Source organism: Mustela nigripes, chromosome 16 (genome assembly GCF_022355385.1).
Source record: "Mustela nigripes isolate SB6536 chromosome 16, MUSNIG.SB6536, whole genome shotgun sequence".
Taxonomy (NCBI): domain Eukaryota; kingdom Metazoa; phylum Chordata; class Mammalia; order Carnivora; family Mustelidae; genus Mustela; species Mustela nigripes.
In genome coordinates this window covers 20113963-20140229 of record NC_081572.1, presented here as the reverse complement: position 1 = coordinate 20140229, position 26267 = coordinate 20113963, and the positions used below count along the sequence as shown (strand labels likewise).

The window sequence follows — 26267 nt, the reverse complement described above, 5'->3', positions numbered from 1 at the left end:
GCTCCCCAGAAGCCAACAGGCAAGCTTGGAACCGGAGCCCACGCGCGGGTGTGAATGCGTGAAGCCCAAGAAACGCTACGGCTTCGGTCAGAATCACTTGAAATCCTGGCACTAGCTCCTAGCTATGGAGTTGGAGTAAGTTTCTGGTCTTTTCCAAGCCACCTGTAGATGGAAGCGACACCCGCTTTCAGGGCTCTCGTGAGGGAGGCACTGCCTTCCTTCCCCTACAGAGCTGCAGGGAACCGTGTCCCACAGCCAGGCACCCTCTGCGGGAGGAGTAGTGCGTTTTTCTGAGGGCACGCTGCAAAACGCCAGTGGAACTGGCTGCTTTACACCTTCAAAAGGTGCCCTAGAGAGAATTCAGCTAGTTCTTGACCATCCAAGCCAACAGGGGAGGAAAGGAACTCAAAGGGCAGCCAGTGATGCGAGACGACAGAGAAGTCACTTCCGCTGTGTCGAGGACCAGCTTCTCCCTTCAGGTCCCACTGCAGGACCCTCCCCACCCCGAAGGCACCCATCTCCATGGCCCTGGGCCCACATAAGGAAGAGAAGACAGGGCAGGAGCCCAGGGCACAAGAGAAAATCTCCAAACGGATCCGTTTGGAGATCCATCAAGGAGCTCTGCACACCAGGCTGGCCAGGCCCGACGGACCCCTTCAACTCCACCTTTAACGGATACCTCAGCATCATGTGAAACCATCCCAGGTCAGGGTTTGGAAACACACCTTCCAGACCTGCCTACTCACCTTGGTCCCCAGACACATTAGGGGAGGGTCTGGGGTCAGAGGGTCTCGTGAGTGAACTTGGGTGTTTGGTTTTATTTTTTTTAAGATTTTATTTTCTAAGTAGTCTGTACACCCCATGTAGGGCCCAAACCCATAACCCTGAGATCAAGAGTCACATGCCCCACCAACTAAGCCAGCCAGCCCTGCACCCCCAAATCAGAACAGCTGTTTTCTCCTTTTTTTATTTTGATCTGTTTCACACATTAGATTTCTTTGAAGAACATCTTCCCGTGTTTAAAAAATTGGGGGAGAAAGAACCCCTGGATTAGATGGTCCCTAGGGCACTAACACCCTGTGGGTCCCGCTTTCACCTGGCTGACCCCTGCCCCCCGGCAGGGGCCCCCCCACCAGCCCCACCTCCGAGAACACCACAGAGGACACTGGGGAAGGAGGAGGAGAGGCCCAGGCTCAGCAGCTGCATCCCAGACTCCGCACGCACAGGGACATGCAGCAAGCAGCAGCGCTCCCACAGGGCCACCTCCCAGTGAGGCTCCCTGCTCTCCAGCCCGTGGTGCTGGCCCCCCAGCCGCCTGCTGGCTCTCAGGAGCCCTGTGTCTCTCTCCAGTCCCCGCGGTGCAGGATGTGCTGCAGCAGCCCGTTGACCACATCCAGCGTCTCGTCCTTCTCCAACACAATGTCGTAGGAGTCCATGTAGCGCTCCCGCCGCTCTTCCACCTGCCCGGGGGAGGGACAGAGAGTCCCCAGAACGCCCTGCCTTCTGCCTCTGCCTCTCAGGCACCCGGGGCAAGGGGCGGAGGGCATTCGAGCTGCAGCTCCCCAAGAACAGCTCCGGGACAGAGACCTGCCCTCTGGACGGCAACGGGCACAGGGCGCCACGATTAACCCTCGGGTCAGTGACAGAAGGACAGGACTGGGATTAAAATTTAAAAACCAGATGTGATTTCTAATCCATCTGGACTGAATTTTCACACGGGTCAAGCATTCTAGAGGTCTTCGGCACATGCTGGCTGGCTGTGGAAGGGGGATGCGCGAACTGGTGGTCTAACTTGACACCATACTGAGCCCCTTCATGCTGATGGTGATCCCCCCCGCCTCTGGTTGGCCCCTGGTCTGTTCTTGTGTTTTCCTTCTCTGACTTATAAACCCACCTCCTGAATACTGACATCTCCCACCTCAGTCATGCCTTAAAGCTATGATTTAGGATTGTAATCAGCCCCCCACTTCCTACACTATCTACCACCGGTAGATGAACCTCCTTGACTCAGTTTCCCCATTTGTAAAACGAGGCATAAGAGTCACTATCTCAGAAGGCTGCCGTAAGGACTAAGTGGGTCAATATGCCAGGTACGTGGTGAGCACCCAATAGTGTCTCTGAACTCCGCTGTCGTGCCATGTGCCCGACAGCTGTCATCGCGGTTTTCCCATGAGAATATAGTTCGTGCCACACCTCAGTGCATCTACGACTTGACCTTGACTGGCACATAGAGGTGTTCGCCAGGCATTTAACAGGCATCGAAACAGAAGCATGCCACTGAGCTGGGAAGCCCTGGTCCCACACCTACCTTGTCATTTAAGAAGCCAATCTTGAGAATGTTCTCCACACCTGGCACCCCATCAGCCATCGTGAGGTCCCCCATGGAGTCTCCCAGCAGGAGGATGTTGGTTTTGCCCTGAAGCTGCTGGAAGTAGCCGGAGTTCTCACAAACGGAGCTGTTCTTGTTGTATGTGTGTATGAGCTGGCCCTTAAATCCCTGGAGGAAACCCTAAGCAAGCGAGAGACAAAAGGGCTGCAGGGACCCTCTAGAGCCCGTTCTCCGCGGTCTCTGTCACAGAGGAAAGAGAATCCCGACAGCCAGAGAAATGCCAGAACATCCTTGTAGTCCAAACTCAGGGCCTGCCAACTAGGTCCTGTAGCCAGAAGCAAGCACTGTGGCCACATTTTTTTTTTTTTTTTTTTGGCCACAGCAGAGTTGAGTAGTTGTGACAGATCAGAGCCCATCATCCCACAAAATCTAAAGTAGGTACTAACAGGCCTTTTACAACAAAAAGTGTGTAACCCCTGATTTAAAAACTCACAAGGACCCTTAGACATGACCGATCAGCCACTCTGGTGGGAGCGGGAAGCCATGACACGGGCACTGTTCAGGCCACATGTGTGTTTGCCCTTGATGGTGGGCACAGCCTCGCCCCAGGTGAATGGAGCAGCGGCCCAGCAGTTGGTATGAGGGGAAGAAGTCAGAGCCTCGGTCTGGCTCCAGGAAAACAAGTCAAAGTCTAAGCCCTGGAGTACCCAGGATGGCCTGGGACACTGACATGGGGCCTGGCTGAACCCTAAATTAGGTACCCCAGTGAGCTGTCAAACACCAAAGGGCGAGTCCTTCAGAGGTAAGTGTCTTTAGTGTGCATGAAGAAACAAGTAAAGGCCTGAGGGCATACAGCCAGCAAGAGTTCCCTCCCTTTCCTCCCCAAGTCAGGGTTCAGGGGTTCAGCTGCTGCCGGGGAGGGGTGCTGGCGGTTCCCACCCCTCCACCCTCCCAGCCTAAAGGAGGTCAGGCTCACGTCTTCGTCAAAGTCCATGTAGTTAGACACGATGTGGATGTTGGGGTGGAACACCTTCATCTGCCGGATAATCTCCTCCAGGATGTCACCAATGCCCGCGGAGAAGATGAAAAGGGGAATGTTGTTCTGGTAGAGGGTGTTGAAGAACGTCTTGTATCCCTCCCTGAAAAGAGACACATGGACTCTGCAATGGCACTGCCTCTGCTCCTCGTCTTTACTTCCTACTTTGGTGATGTATTTTTAAATTTTTCATTTTCAAAGATTTATTTGGGGCGCCTGTGTGGCTCAGATGGTTGAGTGTCTGCCTTCTGCTCGGGTCATGATCTCCAGGTCCTGAAATCGAGCCCCACGTCAGGCTCCCAGCTCGGTGGGGAGTCTGCTTCTCCCTCTCCCGCTGCCCTTCCCCGTTTGTGCCCTGTCTGTCTCTCTCAAATGAATAAATAAAAGATTTTTTTTCAAGTATTTTTATTCTGGTGCCTGGGTGGCTCAATGGGTTAAGCCTCTGCCTTTGGCTCAGGTCATGATATCAGGGTCCTGAGATCGGGCCCCACACTGGGCTCTCTGCTCAGTGGGGAGCCTGCTTCCTGCCCCACTGCCTGTCTCAATGCTTACTTATGATCTCTCTCTGTCCACCAAATAAATAAAATCTTGGGAAAGAAAAGTATTTTTAATACTATCTTTAAAAAATTATTTATTTGGGGCACCTGGGTGGCTCAGTGGGTTAAAGCCTCTGCCTTCGGCTCAGGTCATGATCCTAGGGTTCTGGGATCGAGCCCCGCGTTGGGCTCTCTGCTCAGCGGGGAGTGTGCTTCCTCTTTTCTGTCTGCCCCTCTGCCTACTTGTGATCTCTGTCTGTCAAATAAATAAAATCTTAAAAATATATATATTTATTTAAGAGAGAGTGTGGAGGGAAGGGAGAGGGAGAAAGAGTCTTAAGCAGGCTCCCCACTGAGCACATAGCCCGACATGGGGCTCCATCCCAGGATCCTGAGATCATGACCTGAGTCGAAATCAAGAGTCAGACGCTTAACTGACTGAGCCACACAGGTGCCTCTAAATTTTTCTTTTTAGAAACATTTTATTATTTTATTTTTTAAAGATTTTATTTATTTGAGAGAGAGAGCATGCGCATGAGCGGAGGAAGGGACAGAGGGAGAAGGAGCAGCAGATTCCCCTCCGAGCTGGAAGCCCAAGGCGGGGCTTGTGTATACACACAGACACACAGATACACAGACACACACACACCCAGGAATACTACTCAGTCATCAAAAAGAATAAAATCTTGCCATTCGCAATGACATGTATGGAACTAGAGGGTATTATGCAAAGCGAAATAAGTCTATCAGAGAAAGATAATTATCATATGATCTCACTCATATACGGAATTTAAGAAACAAGGCAGAGGATCATAGGGGAAGAAAGGAAAAAAATAAAACAAGATGAAACCACAGAGGGAGACAAACCATAGAGACTCTTAACCTCAGGAAACAAACTGAGAGTTGCTGGAGGAGAGGGAGGTGGGGGGATGGGGTGGCTGGGTGATGGACACTGGGGAGGGGCTGTGTTGTGGTGAGCACTGTGTATTGTGTAAGACTGATGAATCGCAGACCTGTATCCCTGAAACAAATAACACATTATATGTTAATTTAAAAAAAAAAAGAAGAAGAAAGAAAGAACATGGCAGCAGAGAGAGTAGCACTAGGAATGCCGCTGATGATCGAGGGTCCTAGGCCAGTCAACTCCCATGTCTGGTTTAATCCAGAACACCAGGCATCATGGTGACCCCAAAGTCTTTTCACCACTGGAGAAAATGAGCTAGACACTGTTTGTTCCAGGAGATGAAGCCTTGGTCATATTCCTATTACCTCCACTAGTAGCAGACAGCTTCCTAGGAAGCACTCACAGTTGAGAAATCCTTTAGCTGTATTCAGAGAGGAAAAGCAAGGCCTTCTTCACATCAGCCACTTATGGTGTCTGTCTCTTCTTATTCCCCTAGCAACTAACTCCCCTCCAGTCCTTCCCAGCCTCTTTTTGGGAGCAAGCCAGTTTCCAATGTTTCCCGGAGCAAGCCACTTACCTAAGCATTGCATTGGACTCTTTAACCACCTGGGCAATCTGAGCCTTCTGAATCTTCTGTTGGCAAAGGAGATCGTGTGCTTTGGTCCACCTAGAAGCAGACGCCCCAAAAAAGCCCAAATTCCAATCACTAAGTAGGAAAGTATCCTTTCCCTTTTTAGGGCCAAGTCCCCTCTGGAAAGATTAATGGAGGCCTCATCCTTTTCTACCAAGCCACTTCCTGAAGGACTCCGGCTGGCCTTAAAAGGAAGAGGGTGAGGAAGCCGAACCACAGCCACAGGAACAAGAACTGGATGGGCTAACCGCTGAAGTCCAAGCCCTCCTCAATCCCTCCCTTGGTGACCCCATGTTCTGGAGAACCAGGGCTCTGTCCCCTATAGGCTAGGTTGGTTCCTATAGGAAAGTTATCTCCCTGCAGCGTGCAGTCCCCCAAACCCAGGGGCTTCTCCCTCCTTCCAAGGATTCTCAGTGGAACCCCACTCCAGCAGCAGCCACAAGTAGCCCCTCTGGGGCTGGACGGTTGGTTCTAATAGGGGGCCAGGGCAATTCAGTAAGGTAAGGGGGCCTGCCACCTCATTCAAGCTAAGGAAAAACATACTCCTCTCCCGGACCCATCCATCATGGGGGCCAGGAGCGGTTCAAAACCACCGTCACTCACCATTCCACCATGTGAGGTAACTTCTCTTTGATGGTCCGGTGCGGGTCGATCTCAATTGGGTAATAGTGGTGAAGGAGTGCTTTGAGCTGGGACATCCAAATGAAGAGAAAAGCCGTTAGCCCACATCAAGTTTTCCCCAGCGAAGGCCCACAGCTGAGTGTGAGGAAATAATCACCTAGAAGAGGCAACTCTGTGTTAGGGAGCGACGGACCTGCCGAGCTGGTCAGCCCTACATCTGCACCCTCAGAGGGTGAGGTCTAAGAATCCACAAAGACCTTTTGCTCTCAGGTGAGAAGTTACTAGATTTTGTTGTTATTCTCTAGCTCAGTCGACAGGGCTTAACCGGTAAGAAGGGATTAAAGCTATATTTCCCCAAATGGGGTCCAGATTCTCAGGGGGTAGGCAAAGTCACTTTAGGAGGCACATGGATACACACTTATCATTTTAGTAGTTTTGGATTCCTTTTAATGCATATTAAGAAAAAAAAAACTAGCGCATCAAATTCATGCTCTCACAAAGATTGTTTCTTTTCTAATTGCACTCAGATTTTTTTAAAAGGTTTTATTTATTTGACAGAGAGGGACAGAGAGAGCACAAGCAGGGGGAGCAGCAGGGAGAGGGAGAGGGAGAAGCAGACTCCCCACTGAGCAGGGAGCCCTCTTCGGGGCTCGATCCCAGGATCCTGGGACCATGACCTGAGCCGAAGGCAAAATGCTCACCCAGACTCCCCACATTCAGATTTTTAATAGTGACCCAACTTTAAGTAAAATATGTATTACTGGCCACTCTAACAGATATGGCAAAAATCATGAAAGTGGAAGTAGAAAAATCACGGAAGTGGGTTTGGGAGCCAGCATGTCGGTGGATAACGATCACAGAACCAACATCAGGACAATCAGTTCACCGGCTCCTGTGTGCACCTTCTCTTATTAAGATCTCCTTCCATGTCTGGGGAGACCGCATCTGGGACCACGAGTCACACAGGCCAGTCAGTAACAGCACCCAATAAAAACGGGAACTGGTCGGGCAAAAGAATTTTAACTTTAACATATGCCCAGTCTCAGAATATTATGAGATCAATGTGGAGTCCCTGACCATGGGTCCAAAAGAGAGTTAAAGGCAAAGAGCACACACTGACAAAGGGAGAAAACTCCTAAAATGTATTGAGATTCTCAATGTGTGCGTTTTGGGGGGAGTGTGAGAATATTTTTCTAAAAAGCGTAAGAGAATTCAACAGAATATATTTTTTTAAAAAAGAAAAAGGGCTTCATGCATAAACTTTGCTTTATGATTTTTTTCGGGAGCTCATCAACGCCCAGAATCTTAGTTTGCCTTCATTTTGTTATCCTAAAGCAGGCACCCAACCTGTTGTCTTACTTGTGGGTGCAGCTTTCTGGAAGCTGATAAGACATGTATGTGAGGGACCACTAAAAAAGTGACTTACCTAAAGCAACTGACTAGGTCTGGAGCCAGAATTTACGTTAAGCTAAAAGTGCATCTCCAGAAAGATGGGTTTTAGAAATATAAGGTGCATCTATAATTTGCTGCCCATTACAGCAGCAAATTAAAATTACATTTTAAGCGGTTGACAGACCGCTTAAAATGTAATTTAGTGAATTTCATAACGAAGTGAAACTAAATGATACAGCTCTTCAGCAGAAAGAGCTCAGCAAACTACAGAGAAATGTACAGCCAGCAGGGTTCTCCTCTGGCAAAGAGGCCAGAATGTGGAACAAAGTAAAATGAACTCCAAGGCTGCATGATTTATATATAATATTTGTATGCATCTCATGGAAGTGGGCGTTATCATATAGTGACATTAATTCAGAAGTCTTTCTTGTTACCTTGCCAAAAAAATTATATATTTTTTAAAAGACTTATCTATTTTAGAGAGAGAGAGGTGGGGGGGTGCACAGGGGGAGTGTCAGAGGGAGACGGAAAGAATCTCAAGCAAACTCCCTGCTCAGCAGGCTTAATCCCAGATCCCACCACCCTGAGCCAAAACCAAGAGTCAGATGCTCAACCCACTGAACCACCCAGGTGCCCCCCTACCCCAATTATATTATTAAAGAAACAGCATAATGTAGTGAAAAGAGTTTGGGACAGTATTAGATCTATGGGAAAACCAAGCTCTCTGTGTCTTGCCTGTATGACCCTTGAAGGAGTTGCTTATCCTCTTCAAGCCTGTTTTCTCATCTGTTAAATGGAGATAATAGTGGTTCTATCCACCCTTTGGAGTTGCTGGAGGGTTAAACAGCAAATGTTGAAGTCTCTTGTAAACTCTATAACTCGCAGAATGCATAACATCCATATGCTAACCACCAATCGTCACATGTCTTGAACAAAAAGGAAACACTGCCCCAGTCTATGAGACTAGGTCCACCTGAACATAAGAACAATTTTTTAAAAATATTAATCTTCCAAGGTCTCTACCCTGGAATCTTTGGTCCTGACCGAGAACTATCTCAAGTAGAACATGACAGCCATCTCTGAACAAAGAAGGGGCTGTAACCCACCTCATTTTGGCACTCCTCACTGATGATCTTGCTGTTATCCAGAATGTCTGCAAACACACAAAACTCCTTTCATTTGCCACTCAGAAGCCACCATCTTGTCAAGCCCCAAAAAGCAAGCTAGTATGTGACTTACTGTAAGAAGAAGGGCATCGCTTTCCATTATATGCAAACCTGCTCAAGGTCATGTCAAAATCAGAGATGACCTAAAATGCAAAAAAGAGATGCTATCCATACAGATGCCTTATGGTGTGGCCCTGCCCGGGCAGGGGAAGATTATGAAAGGCAAACCAGCTCAGTATCCAGCCAGTAGGCAAAGCCCTGCAGGAGTTAGGAAGGGGTTGGGAGCGGGGAGGGAGAACTAATCCTAGTTAGTAGCAGCCTGCTATGCCTGAGGACGCCCAGACTCTTGGAGGTCGCTGGCAGGGTGGGGACTGAAGAATCAAGACCCTCTCTGACTCTTAGCCTTGCCATCTCATTGCCTTGGGTCCCTCCCAAGGTGACCCATCACATCTGCAACTTCCTGCGGAGCCCGCTGACCCGGCTAGTGTGGAAACAAGGCCTGGTGCTGGGTGCCTTCTACCTAGTAAGAGGAAGCAGACGCTGGTCATGACCGACAAATTTGAAATGTCGGTTTTCCGGCAGGTGGACTCTAACCCAGGGCAATCAGGTGGAGCAACCGGTTCGCCCTCCGGCCGCTGGCCATTTGTAGGGGCTCAGGGCCAGCAGCGTCCGCGGCAGCGCGGGCAGGCCCCTTGGGCCGGTCACCTCCCCAGCCGCCCCACGTCGCCCCTGCCGTACCTGCAAGCGGTCTCCCCCGCCTCTGCGGAGGGCGCCCACGATCTCCTGCACCCGCCCGGGCTGCCGCATCAGGACCGTGGCCTTCATCAGGGTGCTCACCTGTCCCGAGACCCGAGAGAAGCGCTGACCCCGGCACCGCGCTGGGCCCAGGGGGAGCCCGGCGCCGGCTCCGCAGCCCTGCGAGGCAGGGCCGGGGCGCGCGAGGCGCACAGGGGGGCTCCGGGCCAGACCCGGGCGCCTACTGGCCGAGGTGGCGCGGCGGGGCCCAGGCGGCCAGCTGGGAGCCTCGGAGCGCCCCGGGGATCGGAGCCCGCCCCACGTCGGACGCTTCCTCCCGCCTCACCTCCTCCGCCATGGCGCTCGCGGCCGGGACGACGGCGCCGGGACAACGACCTCCCCGCGCCCGCACTGCGCAGGCGTCGCCCGCCGCAAGGAGGCCGGGGAACAGCGGGCGGGGGACCCGCTGGCGGGCGGGGCCAGGAGAGGGCGGCGCCCGCGCTGGGCAAGACCCTGAGTGCTGGCTCTGTGTCGAGCAGGGTGAGGGTCCCAAGAGTTGGGGTTACCGGGTGCCACCGTCGACAGCAAAAGTACTGGCTTGGGGCGCCTGGGTGGCTCAGTGGGTTAAGCCACTGCCTTCGGCTCAGGTCATGATCCCAGGGTCCTGGGATCGAGTCCCGCGTCGGGCTCTCTGCTCAGCAGGGAGCCTGCTTCCCTCTCTCTCTCTGCCTGCCTCCCTGCCTACTTGTGATCGCTGTCAAATAAATAAATAAATTCTTTAAAAAAAAAAAAAAGTACTGGCCAGAGGGGTCATTTCCAGACGCAAATTTTGCAAAACACAAAAGCCGCAGGAAGGGAGGGGGTATGGAAAACATTCAGAAGGGGCTTAACTGGGCCCACTTCTCATCACAGAAGACAATGAGCGACTAACACAAGACCGCAGGGCAGGAAGGCCCTGGACAGCTCGGCCAGCGTGAGCTCTATCAGCTTCCCTTCCTTCTGCCTCCTCTGACTTGGTTTTCGTTGAATTCAGTGTCTGGGGAGCCAAGTGCCCAGCAGTGGAAGAAGGTCTAGATGATGCTACACAGATACAGAACTGGGCATCTGAAGTGGGCAACAGGAGCTAGAATGGATAAAAACTCTTATATGGCGTTGGTGGTCACAGTCCTACTCCAGATTCAAGGGCTTGGAAGGTGTGGGTGATCTTCAGCCTGAATGGTGGGGGAGGGGGGAAGGAAGGAGGACAGAGACAGGAGAGAGTTCCAGAACCTGAGGCCACAATCCTGAGAGTGATCTCACTGCGGGCCCAGGATTCTGGAACTTGGGCTGCCTGATGGGCCCTATATGAAAGATGTAGTAGGGAAAAGGAGCGACAGCAGGCTAAAGGGGCCCCCCACAACCCTCCCCAACACCCTAGGAGAGCAGCCTCTCTCCGCTGGTCCCAGGGTGCCATGGAGATGGAGAGCGCGGCGGCCTCCACACGTTTCCACCAGCCTCACATGGAGAGGAAGATGAGTGCGATGACCTGTGAGATCTTCAACGAGCTTAGGCTAGAGGGCAAGCTCTGCGACGTGGTCATCAAGGTCAATGGCTTTGAGTTCAATGCCCACAAGAACATCCTCTGTAGCTGCAGTTCCTACTTTAGGTATAACAGGGTTGCCAAACTAAGCCAAAGGGGGACTTGGGCTCATTCTGAGACATTTTGGTTCATTTCATGTATCCCACCCCATCATCTTAAGTTAGGGACACTCTCAAAATTCTGAGCTCCCCTAGCCTGGCTCCTTTGTCTTCTGAAGAGGCACGCCTATGGCCGGAGCCTCCTCTCTGCTTTCCAACTGGATTTCAGCCAACTCTTAGTGGGCCAGGTGCTTTTTTCCTTTGATTCTCACCCAAACTAATCTTTAGGAAGGTTAAGGCACATCTCTACTGGGATGTGCCTTAATCTTTAGGAAGGTTAAGGCACATCTCTACTGGGATGTGCCCCCATCCCAGTAGAGACTCTCTCAAACAGGGTGATGAGTTGACAAGGACTGAGCAGATGGGAAGGAGGATGCGGGAAGGCCCAAGGAAGTGTTTGTCAGAAGATAAAGGGAGTTTGGGCCACAAGCACTGGGACCCAGGAAGCAGCAGAGCTATTTTATTCATGAGCTGAAAATGTTTGAGTTCTTAGTTCCAATGAACTAAGAACACATGATACATGTGTTCCATCTGTTGCTAAAAACTCTCATTTCCTCTAGACCTACAGCAGGGTCTACAAAAGACCAGATAGTGAATATTTTAAGGCTTACTGGCCATACAAGCCTCTGTCACAATGACTGCCCTCTGCCTTTATAATGGGAAAGCAGTCATAGACAATACTAAATGAGAGGGCATGGCTGTGTTCCAATACAAATGATTTATGGGTGCTGAAATTTGAATTTATTATAATCTCCAGGTGTTGCAAAACCTCCCCACTTAAAAATGTAAAAAACGGGTGTCTGGGTGGCTCAGTCAGTTAAGTGGTTAAACTCTTGATTTCAGCTCAGGTCATGATCTCAGGATCTTGAGATCAAGTCCCGTGTTGGGCATGGAGTTAGGCATGGAGCCTGCTTAAGATTATCTATCTCCCTTTCCCTCTGTTCCTGCCCCCCAACCCCACCCCTCCCCAACTCTCTCTCTCTAAAAAAAAAAGGGGGGGGTGCTCCTGGTTTGCTCAGTGGATTAAAGCCTCTGTCTTCGGCTCAGGTTATGAACCCAGGATCCTGGGATCAAGACCCCGAGTCGAGTCGGGCTCTCTGCTCAGCGGGGAGCCTGCTTCCCTTCCTCTCTCTCTGTCTGCCTCTCTGCCTACTTGTGATCTCTGTCTGTCAAATAAATAAATAAAATATTTAAAAATAAATAATTCAAAAAAATTAAAAAAAAATTTTTTTTTAAAAGTAGAAAACATTCTTAGCTTGTAGGTGGTACAAAAATAAGAGGTGGACCAAATCTGGCCCAGAGGCTGTAGGTTTGCAGACCCCTGCTCTAGGGAAGAATCTCATTTCCAAGCCCATATTCTCGTAAACCACCTGGAAAAAAGAGGAAAAACTTGTCAGGGCAGTTTCTTCTGTCCTGTTCAACACCTAAAAAAGTACGTAGTTATACAGTAGAAGCCCAATAAATAGTTCTGGAATAGTACACTGTCAATAATTATTTATTGAGTGCCTATTTTATGACAGGCACTATTGGGGTACTAGAAATAAAACACTGAGTAAAGAGACAAACGTTTGTTTTCTCATGAAGTTTACCTCCTAGTAGGAGGAGTAGGCATTCAACAAATAAAAAAATAGCAGATCACAAGTGCTAGGTGGAAAAAAGGAAGGTAGGGAGATTTTATTTATTTTTAAAGATTTTATTTATGAGAGAGAGCGCGCACACCCAAGCGTGGTTGGGGGCAGGCGAAGGGAGAAGCAGACTCCCCTCTGAGCAGAGAGCCCAATCCAGGACTCGCTCCCAGGACTCTGGGATCATGACCTGAGCAGAAGGCAGATGCTTAACCAACTGAGCCACCCAGGCACTCCAGGTAGGGATATTTTAAATAGAAAGGTGGTGATTTTATATAGGATGGTTTGCTGACAAAGTGACATTTGAACAAAGACTTTAAGGGGGATGTGGGAGTGAGAAATACGGAGATCCACAGCAGGGAGCCTTCCAGGCAGAGACAACTGCAGGTACAAGAGGACCAAAAATGAAACACCTCTGGTGTATTCAAGGAAAGCAAGGCTGGTGGGACTGGCATGGAATGAGGGGGACAGTGGGAGGAAATGACCAGAGAGGTATTACTGGTCTAGATCTCAGAGGACTTTTGTACTCCCTGGCAAGCACTTTGTATTCTACTCTGAGCAAGAAAGGTTTTGGGTGGAAGGGTACATAAACTCATAAGGTGGTTGGGGTATGACTGTAAGTCCTGGCAGCATCAAGGGCAGAAGCAGGGGTATCCATTAGAGGGTTACTCCCAATCATCTAGGCTGGAGATGGTGGGGGCTTGGACCAAGGAGGTAGCAGTCAGAGGTGAGGAGTGATCAGATTCTGGGTGCGTGCTGGTTGAACAGTACTTATTAAAAAACCATCTTGCTCAAGTTTAATTTTCTTAAGCAAGATCAAGATAGAAGACATCTAGGTCTTATTCATGGCTCTAGGTCTTATTCCCGGCTCTAGATCCCAATTTTTCCACCCACAAAATAGGGAAAAGTTCTACTTTTCATGAGGATAAGGAGAGTGACCAAAGTGAAAGTTCTTGGCAAGGTTCTCTTGCCCACTGTATAAGATGCAGAGTCTGCCTGCCCCCTCCCCTTCCTCACGCCAATTTATTTCTAACATACTCACTGTGCACTGTTTGGGCAATGTCCAAACTCTCCTCGATGAAAGACGGTAGGAGAACCTGTTAAACTGGAGAGAAATATTTCAGTGGCTGCTAGTTTCTTTCTTTTTTCCAGAGCTTTGTTTACAAGTGGCTGGAACAACACTGAAAAGAAGGTATACAACATTCCTGGCATTTCCCCTGACATGATGAAGCTAATTATTGAATATGCATACACCCGGACCGTCCCTATCACACCGGACAATGTGGAGAAGCTGCTGGCTGCTGCAGACCAATTTAACATCATGGGTATTGTCAGGGGTTGCTGTGAGTTCCTCAAGTCGGAGCTGTGTTTGGATAACTGTATCGGCATCTGCAAGTTCACGGACTACTACTACTGTCCCGAGCTGAGGCAGAAGGCCTACATGTTTATACTGCACAACTTTGAGGAGATGGTGAAAGTCTCGGCCGAGTTTTTAGAGCTCTCAGTCACTGAACTGAAGGATATCATTGAGAAAGATGAGCTCAACGTCAAACAAGAAGACGCTGTATTTGAGGCCATTTTAAAATGGATTTCTCATGACCCCCAAAATAGGAAGCAGCATATTTCAGTTTTGCTTCCCAAGGTCAAGTTTAGTTATTTTTTGTGGGATGCTTAATTGCTCATGTTTGGTTCATTTATCCCGGAGGGACTGTGCGAAGAGCCACATTCAGCTGTTTGGCAGATTCTGGGGCTGTATTCACATACACTTATATAGAAGGCTACTATTCTGTGGAATTTTGCAGGGTTTTTTTCTTTCTCGACATTGCTAGCTTCTTCTACCTCATTTATATTCTTTGACCAAAATTCTCCCTGGCAGTGGGGGAAGGAGATGGCAAGGCCTTCAAAAGAATTCTAAAGGGTCTTCCTTTCACCCATTTTTATTCTGTGAGTTTCCCCAAACCCCAGGTAGAAGTGGGATAGACACCAAACTGTATTATGTATAATTATAGCCATTTGGTGCTAATCTGTGTAATTTTATACAGAGAAACATAGATGTTCAATGACTGAACAATCACCACAGCTTTCTCTGGTCTGATAGTACTGCCCAGGGGCCCAGGAAGGGGCTAGCTCTGTGAACACTTGAGGTCCCTTCTATCTAGCTCATTCTCAGCATCCAAATGTATACCCCCTCCGCAAAACTGTGAGCTGTAAATTTCAAACTGTATTTAACTGTGAGCTGTAAGTTTCAAACACAAAATATGACCTTGCTGCCATGCAAAGGCAGACTGTAAGCAGGGAGATACGGAGATGGGTTTTCCAGGTACCCTCACCTCATCTCACTTTCTGTATTTCTTTCTTAGGTTCGCCTGGCCCTAATGCATGCTGAGTACTTCATGAACAATGTGAAGATGAACGACTATGTCAAAGACAGTGAGGAATGCAAGCCAGTCATCATCAATGCCCTAAAGGCCATGTATGACCTCAACATGAATGGACCCTCTAATTCTGACTTCACCAACCCACTCACCAGGCCCCGCCTGCCCTATGCCATCCTATTTGCAATTGGTGGCTGGAGTGGTGGGAGCCCCACCAATGCCATTGAGGCATACGATGCTCGGGCAGACAGATGGGTGAATGTCACTTGTGAGGAAGAGAGTCCCCGTGCCTACCACGGGGCAGCCTATTTGAAAGGCTACGTTTATATCATTGGGGGGTTCGATAGTGTAGACTATTTCAATAGCGTTAAGCGTTTTGACCCGGTCAAGAAAACGTGGCATCAGGTGGCCCCGATGCACTCCCGACGTTGCTACGTCAGTGTGACAGTCCTCAGCAATTTTATTTACGCCATGGGAGGATTTGACGGCTATGTGCGTCTGAACACTGCTGAACGTTACGAGCCCGAGACCAACCAGTGGACGCTCATCGCCCCGATGCATGAGCAGAGGAGTGACGCGAGTGCCACGACACTCTACGGGAAGGTAGGACTGGAGGGGGGAAAGAACACGTCCAGAAGAATGTTCTTCTTTGTTTTGGGGGGGCAGGTGCAAAATAGAAGGGGCAGCACTCACTCTGCAGGACTAACTCCGTCCTCAAAAGACGAAGTGGCCCTTTGTAACTGTTCTTTAACGTTTTACTACTTAAAAAATGATGTATGCACACATAGGAGAAAGAATGATCGTACAGGCTGGCATCAGAAGGGTTCCCTCATCACTGTCACATACACACCCTTTCTTTCTACTCCCCGGTGGTGACGATTTCAGTTACCTTGCGCCTCTCTCCACACAGGTCTACATATGTGGCGGTTTTAACGGAAACGAGTGTCTGTTCACAGCCGAAGTGTACAACACTGAGAGTAATCAGTGGACAGTCATAGCACCCATGAGAAGCAGGAGGAGTGGAATAGGCGTAATTGCTTATGGAGAGCATGTATATGCGGTGAGTTTATCTTGTATCACACCAAAACGATAACCCTAGCTTTTTGGTTCGCAAATAGGTTTACACTGCTGGTAAGCATTTGAAAAGCATTTTTTTTCCCTGTGGAAAATAGTGGAAAGAGGGAGGTATGAAATCACCGGTTCCCCACCCCCACCCCCAATGGTGGGCTCTTCCTTGGTGCACAGAAGCCATGGCTAACAGTCAACCGTGTTTCCCTTGCTGTCCATAGGTAGGTGGCTTTGATGGAGCAAATCGACTTAGGAGTGCAGAAGCGTACAGCCCAGTGGCTAATACTTGGCGCACAATCCCCACTATGTTTAATCCTCGTAGCAATTTTGGCATCGAGGTGGTAGACGACCTCTTGTTTGTGGTGGGCGGCTTTAATGGCTTCACTACCACCTTTAATGTGGAGTGCTATGACGAAAAGACGGACGAGTGGTATGACGCCCATGACATGAGCATCTACCGCAGCGCTCTGAGCTGCTGTGTGGTGCCGGGGCTGGCCAACGTCGGGGAATATGCGGCTAGACGGGACAACTTCACAGGATTAGCACTGCGAGATGAAGTCAAGTACTCCGCTTCGACAAGTACCCTACCTGTATGAGCTGCTTCATTTAGCTAATAAAAAGTCTAAGCAATAAGAATTACTTCTTTTTTTAAATAAATGCAGTGTTTAAACTTGTAAGAGTACTTGAAAATGTTCAACTTAAGGGAGCCAAGGGTTGGATGAACGAGGGAGTAAGAGGGAAGGAAGAAAGCATTTACAACCAACGGTGCAGCATTAAAAAAGAAAAATCACACAGTGCAAACCAGCTTTAAAGAAATATGTTTATTTAAAACTTACATTGAGACAATTAATAGCTTCAACACAGAACAAGATAGCTTTAGGAACATAAAACAAGCTATTTTACAATATAATGTCTCAAAGCATCCTAAATTCTACATCTCCTCTGACTTAAAGGGAGAGAGCCAAGATTATATTTTCAGTAGAGAAGGGGCTTGGATACTGATAGCCCAAAAAACTCACGGTGTACCAACTTGAACTAAGTATGTATTTTACAAATAACTCAATGAGCCCTAGCACATGGATGGTAATCTTCAAACATCAAGCAAGCGTAATTTTTCACAAGTGCATTATTATGCAGGAGGATTAAGTTCACAACAAGTGCTCTACTGTATGTGCTTCAATGTCAGACATTCGTAGTGATGCTTAGAGAGTAAGACAAAAGCCCTACCAAGGTAATCAACAAAGCCATTATTTGGCTATCTAATTAAATTCCTTGAAGCAAGATGACTACTACATTATGTTACTGTTATTGTATTACTCACTCAACTATGAGCTGTTTTGTTTCCAATGACCAGAACACGTTATAATATAGGCATTATAACAGCAACAAAAATGGACTATTCTCAAGAAAGCGACAAACCGGAGTGGACTGTGCCAAAATGTTTGAAAATTAAAAGAGAGACTGAACTGCTTCTCAAATATTCTACAGTTAAATGGCAACCTATAAATACCCTATTTTTCTAGTGAAGGCAGAGGACTTGCTTCACAATTCTGTGGACTTTCAAAAGACAGGAAGTGTGGCCAACATGCCCTTTTTATTTAAGCTTAATTAGATGAAAGTACAAAAAAAAGTCCCTTTAGTTATGCTTGTTAGGCCAAGTAACTAAAATAATACAATTTAGCTTGTCTACCTACAAGAATAGTGTCTTATTAGAACAATATGAAGCAGAGAATGAAGTATTTAAAACATCGCACATGCTACACTAGTCAAGAAACAAAGAGGAAAAGAGTGTGCCCTTGAAACTGCCTTACCAGCAGCCTGAAGAGTTTAAAAAACAAAAGCACACAAATCTTTGATAAACACTATCTTTCCAGCTTCAAACCTCTGTTTTCTCTCTCTCTATATATAAAAGTCAATATTTTAAAAGTTTTTGGTCCCAACAATACTATATAAAACTGAGTGACCAAAACAAAACTTCATCATGAAGTCAATGAACTGAGATTTGTTAGCAAAATATTTTTGAATTGGCACAGCAAAAGCAAAGTTGGATATCAAGATATACAAGACTAATCATGCAAACTGCAAGTGAGAGGTATTACTTAAACACTAAGCTCACGACTGACATTCTCAATAGATACCACGGATTTGTTTTCTTAAAACCATGGTGGGGTAGGTATAGTTAAGGAATATCCATTCTAAGACAGAAGTAGCACTCAAAATTATATATAAATATTACTTTTTGGTATAATCAATTCCTCTTTTTTCCTTCCACAAAACAAAAACAAAAGCAACAACGAGCACACAAGGTCTGCTGAATATGTGTTAAGCTGTCCTTTTTAAAGCTATATTTTTAACTGCTTAAAATACCAAACGCATTCTTTTAAGTTTTCATCAAAAAGGAAACTTCTTTCCCCAAGAGCCATTTTAGGCTTGTGATCATAGTCAGAACCTTTCTAAATACTCTGGAAGTTATTTCCAGTTTAGATTTCAGAATGTCAGCCTTGAACAGATTTAAGCAAATCTGGTTTCCTTCCTTATTAACAAGTTAGTTAGGATATTTCAGAAACACAAGTTATTGATGTGAAGTCACACATGTGAATTCAAATATGAAAATTAGAAATCCAGTCAGGAAAACCTGCACACATCATGCAAGGAAGGACTTACCCCTTCTTTTCAGCCATGGCCTAGGCAGCCTGCTGAGTTAAAAAAAACAACAGTTTCAATCAAGTGTTCAAAACCAGATTATACCTAAATCTTAGAGGAGTTAAAACTTGTCACATCCCCTGAAGAAAGACCACCCCCCAAATAACTTGGTAACAATGTCTCAGAAGACAACTCTAAGATCCAAAAACCTTAAATCACACCTTTTAGAGAGAAACTGCCACTGTAGTGAGCTACTAAATTATTTCACCACCGCCAAGAAAAGGAAGTACTAGCTACCACAGTCTATCAGAGAGGAGAACATCACTCAGTGAGCTTCTCTGTCTCATTTGCACAGACCTCTCTCAACTCAGAATTAGCACTTCTCAGAAATGGCTTTTTTCAAAATAACTACAAATGGAAATTGGTAAGATGGTAGATGTGGCATAGGATAATATATCTTCATACAGAAATAGGACTTGAAGTTACTACCCCACCCCAATGGAAATGAAATGGTTTTAAAGCGGATTTCCAATATATTTATTGACAAACTGTCCTAGGCAGGAATACTAATTCAAGGGCTAAATATTAAAAGTCTTGCAGCAAACTGAGAGCCAAAATTTCTGGTTGTGCTTTTTTTGATATTTGATACAATAAGGAGGTTAATTATAACGGACTAGGGGAATCACTTCATTTGGAATTCAATACTTCTAGAACAGCATTCTGGAATGTCTAAGGAGAGAGACATTCTGAAAGAAACAAGAAACATAAAATGGACCCCTTTTGCAACACATTAGGGCAAGAGTCCTCTAAGCTAACTGAGTGCTAATTTGTATAAAGCTTTGGAGTGCATTCGAGAATCAAAAAATGCATAAAATAAATAAAAGGTAACTAAAGCAATACATTTTTAAGAGCCATAGTTGTGTACCTAAATTTGGTATTTCAGGGTCAAAGTTCCCATAAAAGTCTAGGGCAACTGGATAAAATAGAACAACCAGGGCTGAGAAACAATAAGGCTTCTCTTTAACCAATTTCTCTAAATTGTCACTTCCTTCCCATTTTAGAAAACATTTCTTTTAGAAAGGAATGAGGATTCTATACAATATACATTAGAGCAAAATTTAAAATTGAAGGCATTAAGTGTCGATTGTCATAGGCATTATTTACACTCAGTAATTTATCCTCAAATAAGCCTGCACCTCCTGAAGAAAGTGTTTAAATGTTTTAATGCCTTTCATTGCTCAGTCTATACGAATACTACTACAAATTTCACATATATAACTTCCTCTGTATTAAACCAATCAGCTAAAGATCAATACTCTTGTCAACTACCATCATCTCAGAGCAATGGCTCCAAGTCTGTAACAGTTGCTGAAGAAAAATATTCAAAAAGTAATGAGCCAATCACAAATTTTTCATCAGTCATCTCTTCTAGAAAGAAACAACAGAATTTCTAGATAAACACATACAATGAAATACCAATGCAAATATTCTGCAATCATCTTGCTCAAATATTGTGCTTTTCCCTTCAAATCTCAGTCTCACTATTGCACACACCTCCTGCAGATGAGGGCTCAATGCATAAAATCTGCCCTTTTCAAAACCAGCCATTCAGGAAAAAAATCAAAAGGAATATCAAAGTAAATGTGCAAATAAACTGTTGCTTAAAGCATGTTCAAAACAGTAAGTCCCTAAGACAAAGGAGTTTTAACTTGTTGGCAAAAAAACAGCCAAGTGACTATCCCTGGTTTTTCCACTTGTCATTAGTAAGATCTCATTTAGCTAGCACATCCCACACAAACCAAAGACAGAAAAAGACTACAAACCAACAAAAGTTACCATATACTAAATCGGGTTTCCCATTCTTCAGTTTTTTAACTATATTTCCTTTATATGGGGCAATAATCAGTTTAGGTAGAAAATAAGTTATCGACATACTTTTTCAAGTAACAGTCTGGGTCTCCTCAGCCTCACGAAACAGGTACAACTGTTTCAAGCTGCACCTTTTAGAGAATCTAGCATTCGATCTGAGAGCTCGGCACTCGTCGCATGTTTAGGGCATGCCGATGTATTTCTTGCATCTGTCTGATCCGGTCCTTCTGCCACATTAAGTTTTGAGGCATAGGATATCTCTGTGTTCCATGCAAGTACCGGTATGGGATTCTTATGTGGCAAGCCGTGGCTCTACAACGTGGCTGTGGCATGGGAGGAAGAAGCATCCACCGCTTTCTTTCCGCACAGTATCGATAGGCTTCCTTCCGATACTGTTTGTCAATATCATCACTGTTTTTCCAGCCTCCGATAATGAAAACGTCATCTTTGTAGTAGCAGATGGCTGCTCCTTCGATGCTTAGGACTTCTGGAGGTAAGCTTTCAAGGATCTCATCGGAAACTTGACTGGCAATTTTTCTTACTGCCTCTTCATTTTCTAAAGAATAACTCTTAGGACAGCATGATGCTGTCTGATAAAAGTTTGAATTGACCACAGACATTTGGAAAAAACAGTAATTGTCAATAAGTGGCAAAGATTCCACATCTTGCCACTGTCGAGTCTCTGTATCATAGCATGTAATTACAGCTTTTAGTCCATCTTCCGTGTCCCGGTCCACAGGAGTGCGGGCAGCGATGTATACAAACCGGTCTTCAATGGCTAGCGCTTTGACATCTCGAAGAATCTTTGGTGCGGACTCCAAGTTGTGCCATTTATCTAGCTCGGGATTATAAACAGTCACATCTTTAAAGCCAGGGCTAAAGTTGCCATGTCCTCCAATGCTGTAGAGCTTCCCTTTGACTTCTGTTAACCCAAAAGAATGCTTCCTTGTCATCAGACTACAAACATGTTCCCATGTATTCAAATTTGGGTTGTATCTTTCCACAGTTTTAGCAAACCCTGGCTCCATTGATCCAGCAACATACACATAGGACTCTGTTACTGCAACAGCATGTCCATCAAGGTGATTATGAATATGGGGCAGGTTTACCCATCTGTCCTCATCGACAAAATATCCCACACATTCACTTAAATAATCCCCTCCTTCTGACACGCCTCCAATAACCATGATCACGTCCATATTTTGCCCATAGCGAGGTAATAATGAGACATGAGAGGCGGGGTGCTGGAAGGTGCCAGATTGTATGTTTTCAGCCCTCAGAGCATGCCTCTCTACTGCATCGGCCACTAACTTGACGCAAACTTCATTATTGGCCACCAGCCTCTCTGGTTTGACATGCCGAGTAAGGTAAGTAGGTTTCATCTGGGACAATCTCAGCAACTTAAAAAGTTCTTCAAAGTATCTTTCTCTCTCTTCTGCATTTCTCTGAACCCACTTCAGAACTGTTTCAAAGAGAACTTCCTCGGAATCCACCGTAATTTCCAAGTCTGACAGCCAGTCTCGGATGAGATGGAAAGGTAAAGTATAAAACTCTTCATCCTGAATTACTTTGTGGAAATTTCTCCGTATCATATCGGCAGCTTTCAGAGCAAGTTGGCTCAAGGTATACATGTGAGCTAAGCTATGAATGGCCACACAATTGGAGAGATGAAGTTTTTTCTTGAGAAATTCTCCACAAAATTCTTTTAAACGAATTAAAAGGAACCTAAAAATCAAGAAAAAGAAATTTTCAAATGTGCATGTTTTTTGTGGTTGCATTTTAAGAACATCTGAATTATACAAATTAAAATGGTAAGCTTTATCTCACTTTACGCCCAACATCTGAAAAAAAGGCAAAGCTCCCCAAATTAAAAAAGGATTATGCTAAAAAGTATATTTAAAAGCATAAAGTCATCTCTATGCAGGATATACTTTAAATTATTTGTATTATATAGTTTATATATAATTATACATGATACATACAACACACACACAGTGGAGATTTCTTCATAATGTAAGGTTTCCCGGAACATATCCTTCGATAAAGTACAACAGAAAAAAAATATATATATACAATTTCACTCATATGTGGGACTTGAGAAACAAAACAAACGTGCAGAGAGAGAGAAACCAAGAAACAGACTCCTTAACTATAGAGAACTGATGGTGGGGCACAGAGTGGCTCGGTCATTAAGCATCTGCCTTCAGCTCAGGTCATGATCCCAGGATCCTGGGATGGAGCTCCGCATGGGGCTCCCTGCTCAGCAAGAAGCCTGCTTTTCCCCCCACTCCCCCTGCTTGTGTTCCCTCCCACTGTGTCTCCCTCTGTCAAATAAATAAATAAAATCTTAAAAAAAAACCAAACAGATGGTTACCAAAGGGAAGGAGGAGGTTGAAATGGATGATGGGGGATTGGGGAGTGCAGTTATCATGGTGAGCCCTGGATAACGTATAGAATTGTTGAATTACTGCTGTACACTTGAAACTAATAAAACACTGTATTTAACTACACTGGAATTAAAATAAAAAAATTTTTATTTTATAAAGATTTTATTTATTTATTTGACAGAGAGAGACAGTGAGGGAGGGAACACAAGAAGGGGGAAAGCAGACTTCCCAATGAGCTGGGAGCCTGATGTGGGGCTCAATCCCTGACCCCCCGACCTGAGTTGAAGGCAGACACTTAATGACTGAGCCACCCAGGCACCCCTAAAATAAAAAACTTAATAAAAAATAAAATGCAATAGTCCCACGCTTTATTTTTATTGGCAAAAGTACAAATCCCAATCCCAATTTGTCTATGCCACTCCTGTCCTAATCCCTGGTCAATCACTTGCCTTTTCTAAATGAGGCAGGGTCTCAGGGAAGATACTTTATTAGGCCTTGACTAAGTGGTACAGGAGCTGTGGCTTCTGGGGGACTATGTCTGCTCAAATATCAGAAGGAACAGCAGTGGAAGCCTCCTGTCAGAGATTTTAATTTTTCTCTTACTCAGTTTTCTTCCTGGGCAGCTGCCAATGGGGGTTGGGGGTGGTGCTGGGAGGGTGTGGCCTGAGCGGGGTTCTAAAGCGGGGGTGGGGGGTGGAGGGGTGGCAAGGCAAACTCAAACAACAGTAACAAAGGTATGAAAGGGTTTGGCATGCAGCTGAGGAGGAGCTGTCTGCTCACCTAAATTCACTGACACATACTCCCTTGCACAGGGTGTTTGGAAACACCGCTCTATGAAAACAACAGGTAGCATATACTAGGCATGTGCCATGTTCTGGGCAGTGTGGCTGGATACTTCCTGTCATTTCCTTGAAAGAACCCTTGAAGGAAGGTATGATCAACAGTATATGGGTGGTAGGGACAGGAATGTTGCCTCAGAGATGATGGGTAAGATTAGATGTGATGGTTGCAAGATACTTAGAACACTGTCTAACACCAGGCAGCTGCTAAAGCAGATGGAGAGAAATTAAGAGTTTTAGGTAAACTGCCTGGGGCGTTCTCTCCTCACCTCCAATTCCCCTATAAAGCAGGGGCAAATTTGAAAAATAAGCCCACACAACAGACACAAACATAGCTTGAGTGATTCCAATGACCCTTATCTGCCCATTTCATTCAACAAACCTCCCTCTCTCATATCTATACCTGCCCCCATCCTTCCTCACCCTCTAATGAATGACCCAACCCTGGGCTTTGAGAAAACCGAAGCAATCAGGCAGAAACTCCATCTCCCCACCACCCAATCTGCCTGCAGGTCTATCCTATAACTCTGCATTCCCAGTCCAACTTTTCCATTTTATTTATTTTTTATTTTATTTATTTTTTTTAAAGATTTTATTATTCACGTGACAGACAGATCACAAGTAGGCAGAGAGGCAGGTAGAGAGAGAGGTGGACGCAGACTCCCTGCTGAGCAGAGAGCCTGATGCGGGGCTTGATCCCAGGACCCTGGGATCATGACCTGAGCCAAAGGCAGAGGCTTAACCCACTGAGGCACCCAGGTGGCTGCCAGGACTCAGTCTTGCCCCTTTTCTGTCTACACTCTCTTCCTAAGTAATTTCATCCAGTTCCATGGCTTTAATCGCCATCTATATGCCATATTCCTCCCAATCCCTAGCTCCCAATGTTCTTATATCCATCCACCTGCCTCCTCATACATTGCCTGGGCCAAAACCAAACTCCTCATCTTCCTCCCAAACCTGCTTTCCAACACTCTTCCACGTTTAAATAAATAAATAAATAAATAACCCTATCTTACCAATTGCTTGGATCAAAAAAACTAGCAGTCTTTTCCCTTATACTCTACATCAAACACATCAGCAAATGGTCCCTTCTACCTTCAAAACGTATCTGGAATTAGATGCTGGCGAGGATGCAGAGAAAGGGGAACCCTCCTACACTGTTGGTGGGAATGCAAGCTGGTGCAGCCACTCTGGAAAACAGCATGGAGGTTCCTCAAAATGTTGAAAATAGAACTGCCCTATGACCCAGCAATTGCACTATTGGGTATTTACCCTAAAGATACAAATGTAGTGATCCAAAGGGGCACATGCACCCGAATGTTTATAGCAGCAATGTCCACAATAGCCAAACTATGGAAAGAACCTAGATGTCCATCAACAGATGAATGGATCAAGAAGATGTGGTATATATACACAATGGAATACTATGCAGCCATCAAAAGAAATGAAATCTTGCCATTTGCAACAACGTGGATGGAACTAGAGCGTATCATGCTTAGCGAAATAAGTCAAGCAGAGAAAGACAACTATCATATGATCTCCCTGATATGAGGAAGTGGTGATGCAACATGGAGGCTTAAGTGGGTAGAAGAAGAATAAATGAAACAAGATGGGATTGGGAGGGAGACAAACCATAAGTGACTCTTAATCTCACAAAACAAACTGAGGGTTGCCGGGGGGAGGGGGTTTGGGAGAAGGGGGTGGGATTATGGACATTGGGGAGGGTATGTGATTTGGTGAGTGCTGTGAAGTGTGTAAACCTGGTGATTCACAGACCTGTACCCCTGGGGATAAAAATATATGTTTATAAAAAATAAAAAATATAAAAAAATATATATATGATGATTTTTTTCTAGAAAACAAGGAAATGAAATTAATAAACAGAATTAGGGGTCCATGTATGAACAATGGTCATGATGGTCATAAGACTGAAAAATACCAGTAAGAATATTTTTCCCTGCAACATTTAAGCTGTAGGAATATATTTTATATTAAGGAAAAAAATTGGATTTAGGGGCGCCTGGGTGGCTCAGAGGGTTAAAGCCTCTGCCTTCGGCTCAAGTCGTGATCCCAGGGTTCTGGGTTCGAGCCCCACATCAGGCTCTCCACTCAGCAGGGAGCCTGCTTCCCCCTCTCTCTCTGCCTGCCTCTCTGCCTACTTGTGATCTCTGTCTTTCAAATAAATAAGTAAAATCTTTAAAAAAATATATGATGAAGAAGATGGGATTGGGAGGGAGACAAAACATAAGTGACTCTTAATCTCACAAAACAAACTGAGGGTTGCTGGGAGGGAGGGGGTTTGGGAGAAGGGGGTGGGATTATGGACATTGGGGAGGGTATGTGCTTTGGTGAGTGCTGTGAAGTGTGTAAACCTGGTGATTCACAGACCTGTACCCCTGGGGATAAAAATATATGTTTATAAAAAATAAAAAAT

The 26267-nt window shown here is 45.9% G+C and overlaps 3 protein-coding genes across 4 annotated transcripts in view; 1 reads left to right on the top strand and 2 right to left on the bottom strand.

Annotated features, from left to right (window-relative positions):
• Positions 1-951: 951 nt before the first annotated feature.
• NT5C3B (5'-nucleotidase, cytosolic IIIB) lies at positions 952-9796 on the bottom strand. Its single transcript, XM_059378708.1, has 9 exons — positions 9697-9796; positions 9354-9452; positions 8689-8758; positions 8556-8602; positions 6040-6125; positions 5383-5472; positions 3306-3468; positions 2309-2509; positions 952-1460 (listed from the first exon to the last, which is right to left on the bottom strand). Exons 1-9 carry the CDS (start codon positions 9706-9708, stop codon positions 1326-1328), a joined length of 903 nt encoding a protein of 300 aa, XP_059234691.1. The 5' UTR covers positions 9709-9796; the 3' UTR covers positions 952-1325.
• A 1005-nt stretch (positions 9797-10801) lies between these two features.
• KLHL10 (kelch like family member 10) lies at positions 10802-16691 on the top strand. Its single transcript, XM_059380140.1, has 5 exons — positions 10802-10995; positions 13805-14294; positions 15013-15630; positions 15938-16087; positions 16317-16691. Exons 1-5 carry the CDS (start codon positions 10802-10804, stop codon positions 16689-16691), a joined length of 1827 nt encoding a protein of 608 aa, XP_059236123.1.
• A 205-nt stretch (positions 16692-16896) lies between these two features.
• KLHL11 (kelch like family member 11) overlaps positions 16897-26267 on the bottom strand; it is a 12068-nt gene continuing 2697 nt past the window's right edge. Inside the window, exons 2-3 of one of the 2 annotated variants that reach the window (XR_009400183.1) lie at positions 20674-22332; positions 16897-18791 (exon numbers count right to left, since the gene is read on the bottom strand). Coding sequence is in view for 1 of the 2 variants with exons in the window: in XM_059378827.1 (XP_059234810.1) it covers positions 20751-22332 (1582 nt within the window). In the remaining variant the exon portion in view is untranslated. Of the gene's footprint in view, positions 22333-26267 lie in introns of both variants that reach the window. The other variant, XM_059378827.1, reaches the window with a different exon arrangement.

Bases quoted from the DNA above. Each gene is read 5' to 3' on its own strand.
- NT5C3B (XM_059378708.1), bottom strand. The intron at 6,126-8,555 runs GTGGGTTACAGC...TGGATGTCCCAG, and splicing joins GTGAGGAGTGCCAAAATGAG to CTCAAAGCACTCCTTCACCA. The intron at 1,461-2,308 runs GTAGGTGTGGGA...TCCCCCGGGCAG, and splicing joins TTGGCTTCTTAAATGACAAG to GTGGAAGAGCGGCGGGAGCG.
- KLHL10 (XM_059380140.1), top strand. From the start codon at position 10,802: ATGGAGATGGAGAGCGCGGCGGCCTCCACACGTTTCCACCAGCCTCAC. The intron at 14,295-15,012 runs GTCAAGTTTAGT...TTTCTTTCTTAG, and splicing joins TTTCAGTTTTGCTTCCCAAG to GTTCGCCTGGCCCTAATGCA. The intron at 16,088-16,316 runs GTGAGTTTATCT...TGCTGTCCATAG, and splicing joins ATGGAGAGCATGTATATGCG to GTAGGTGGCTTTGATGGAGC.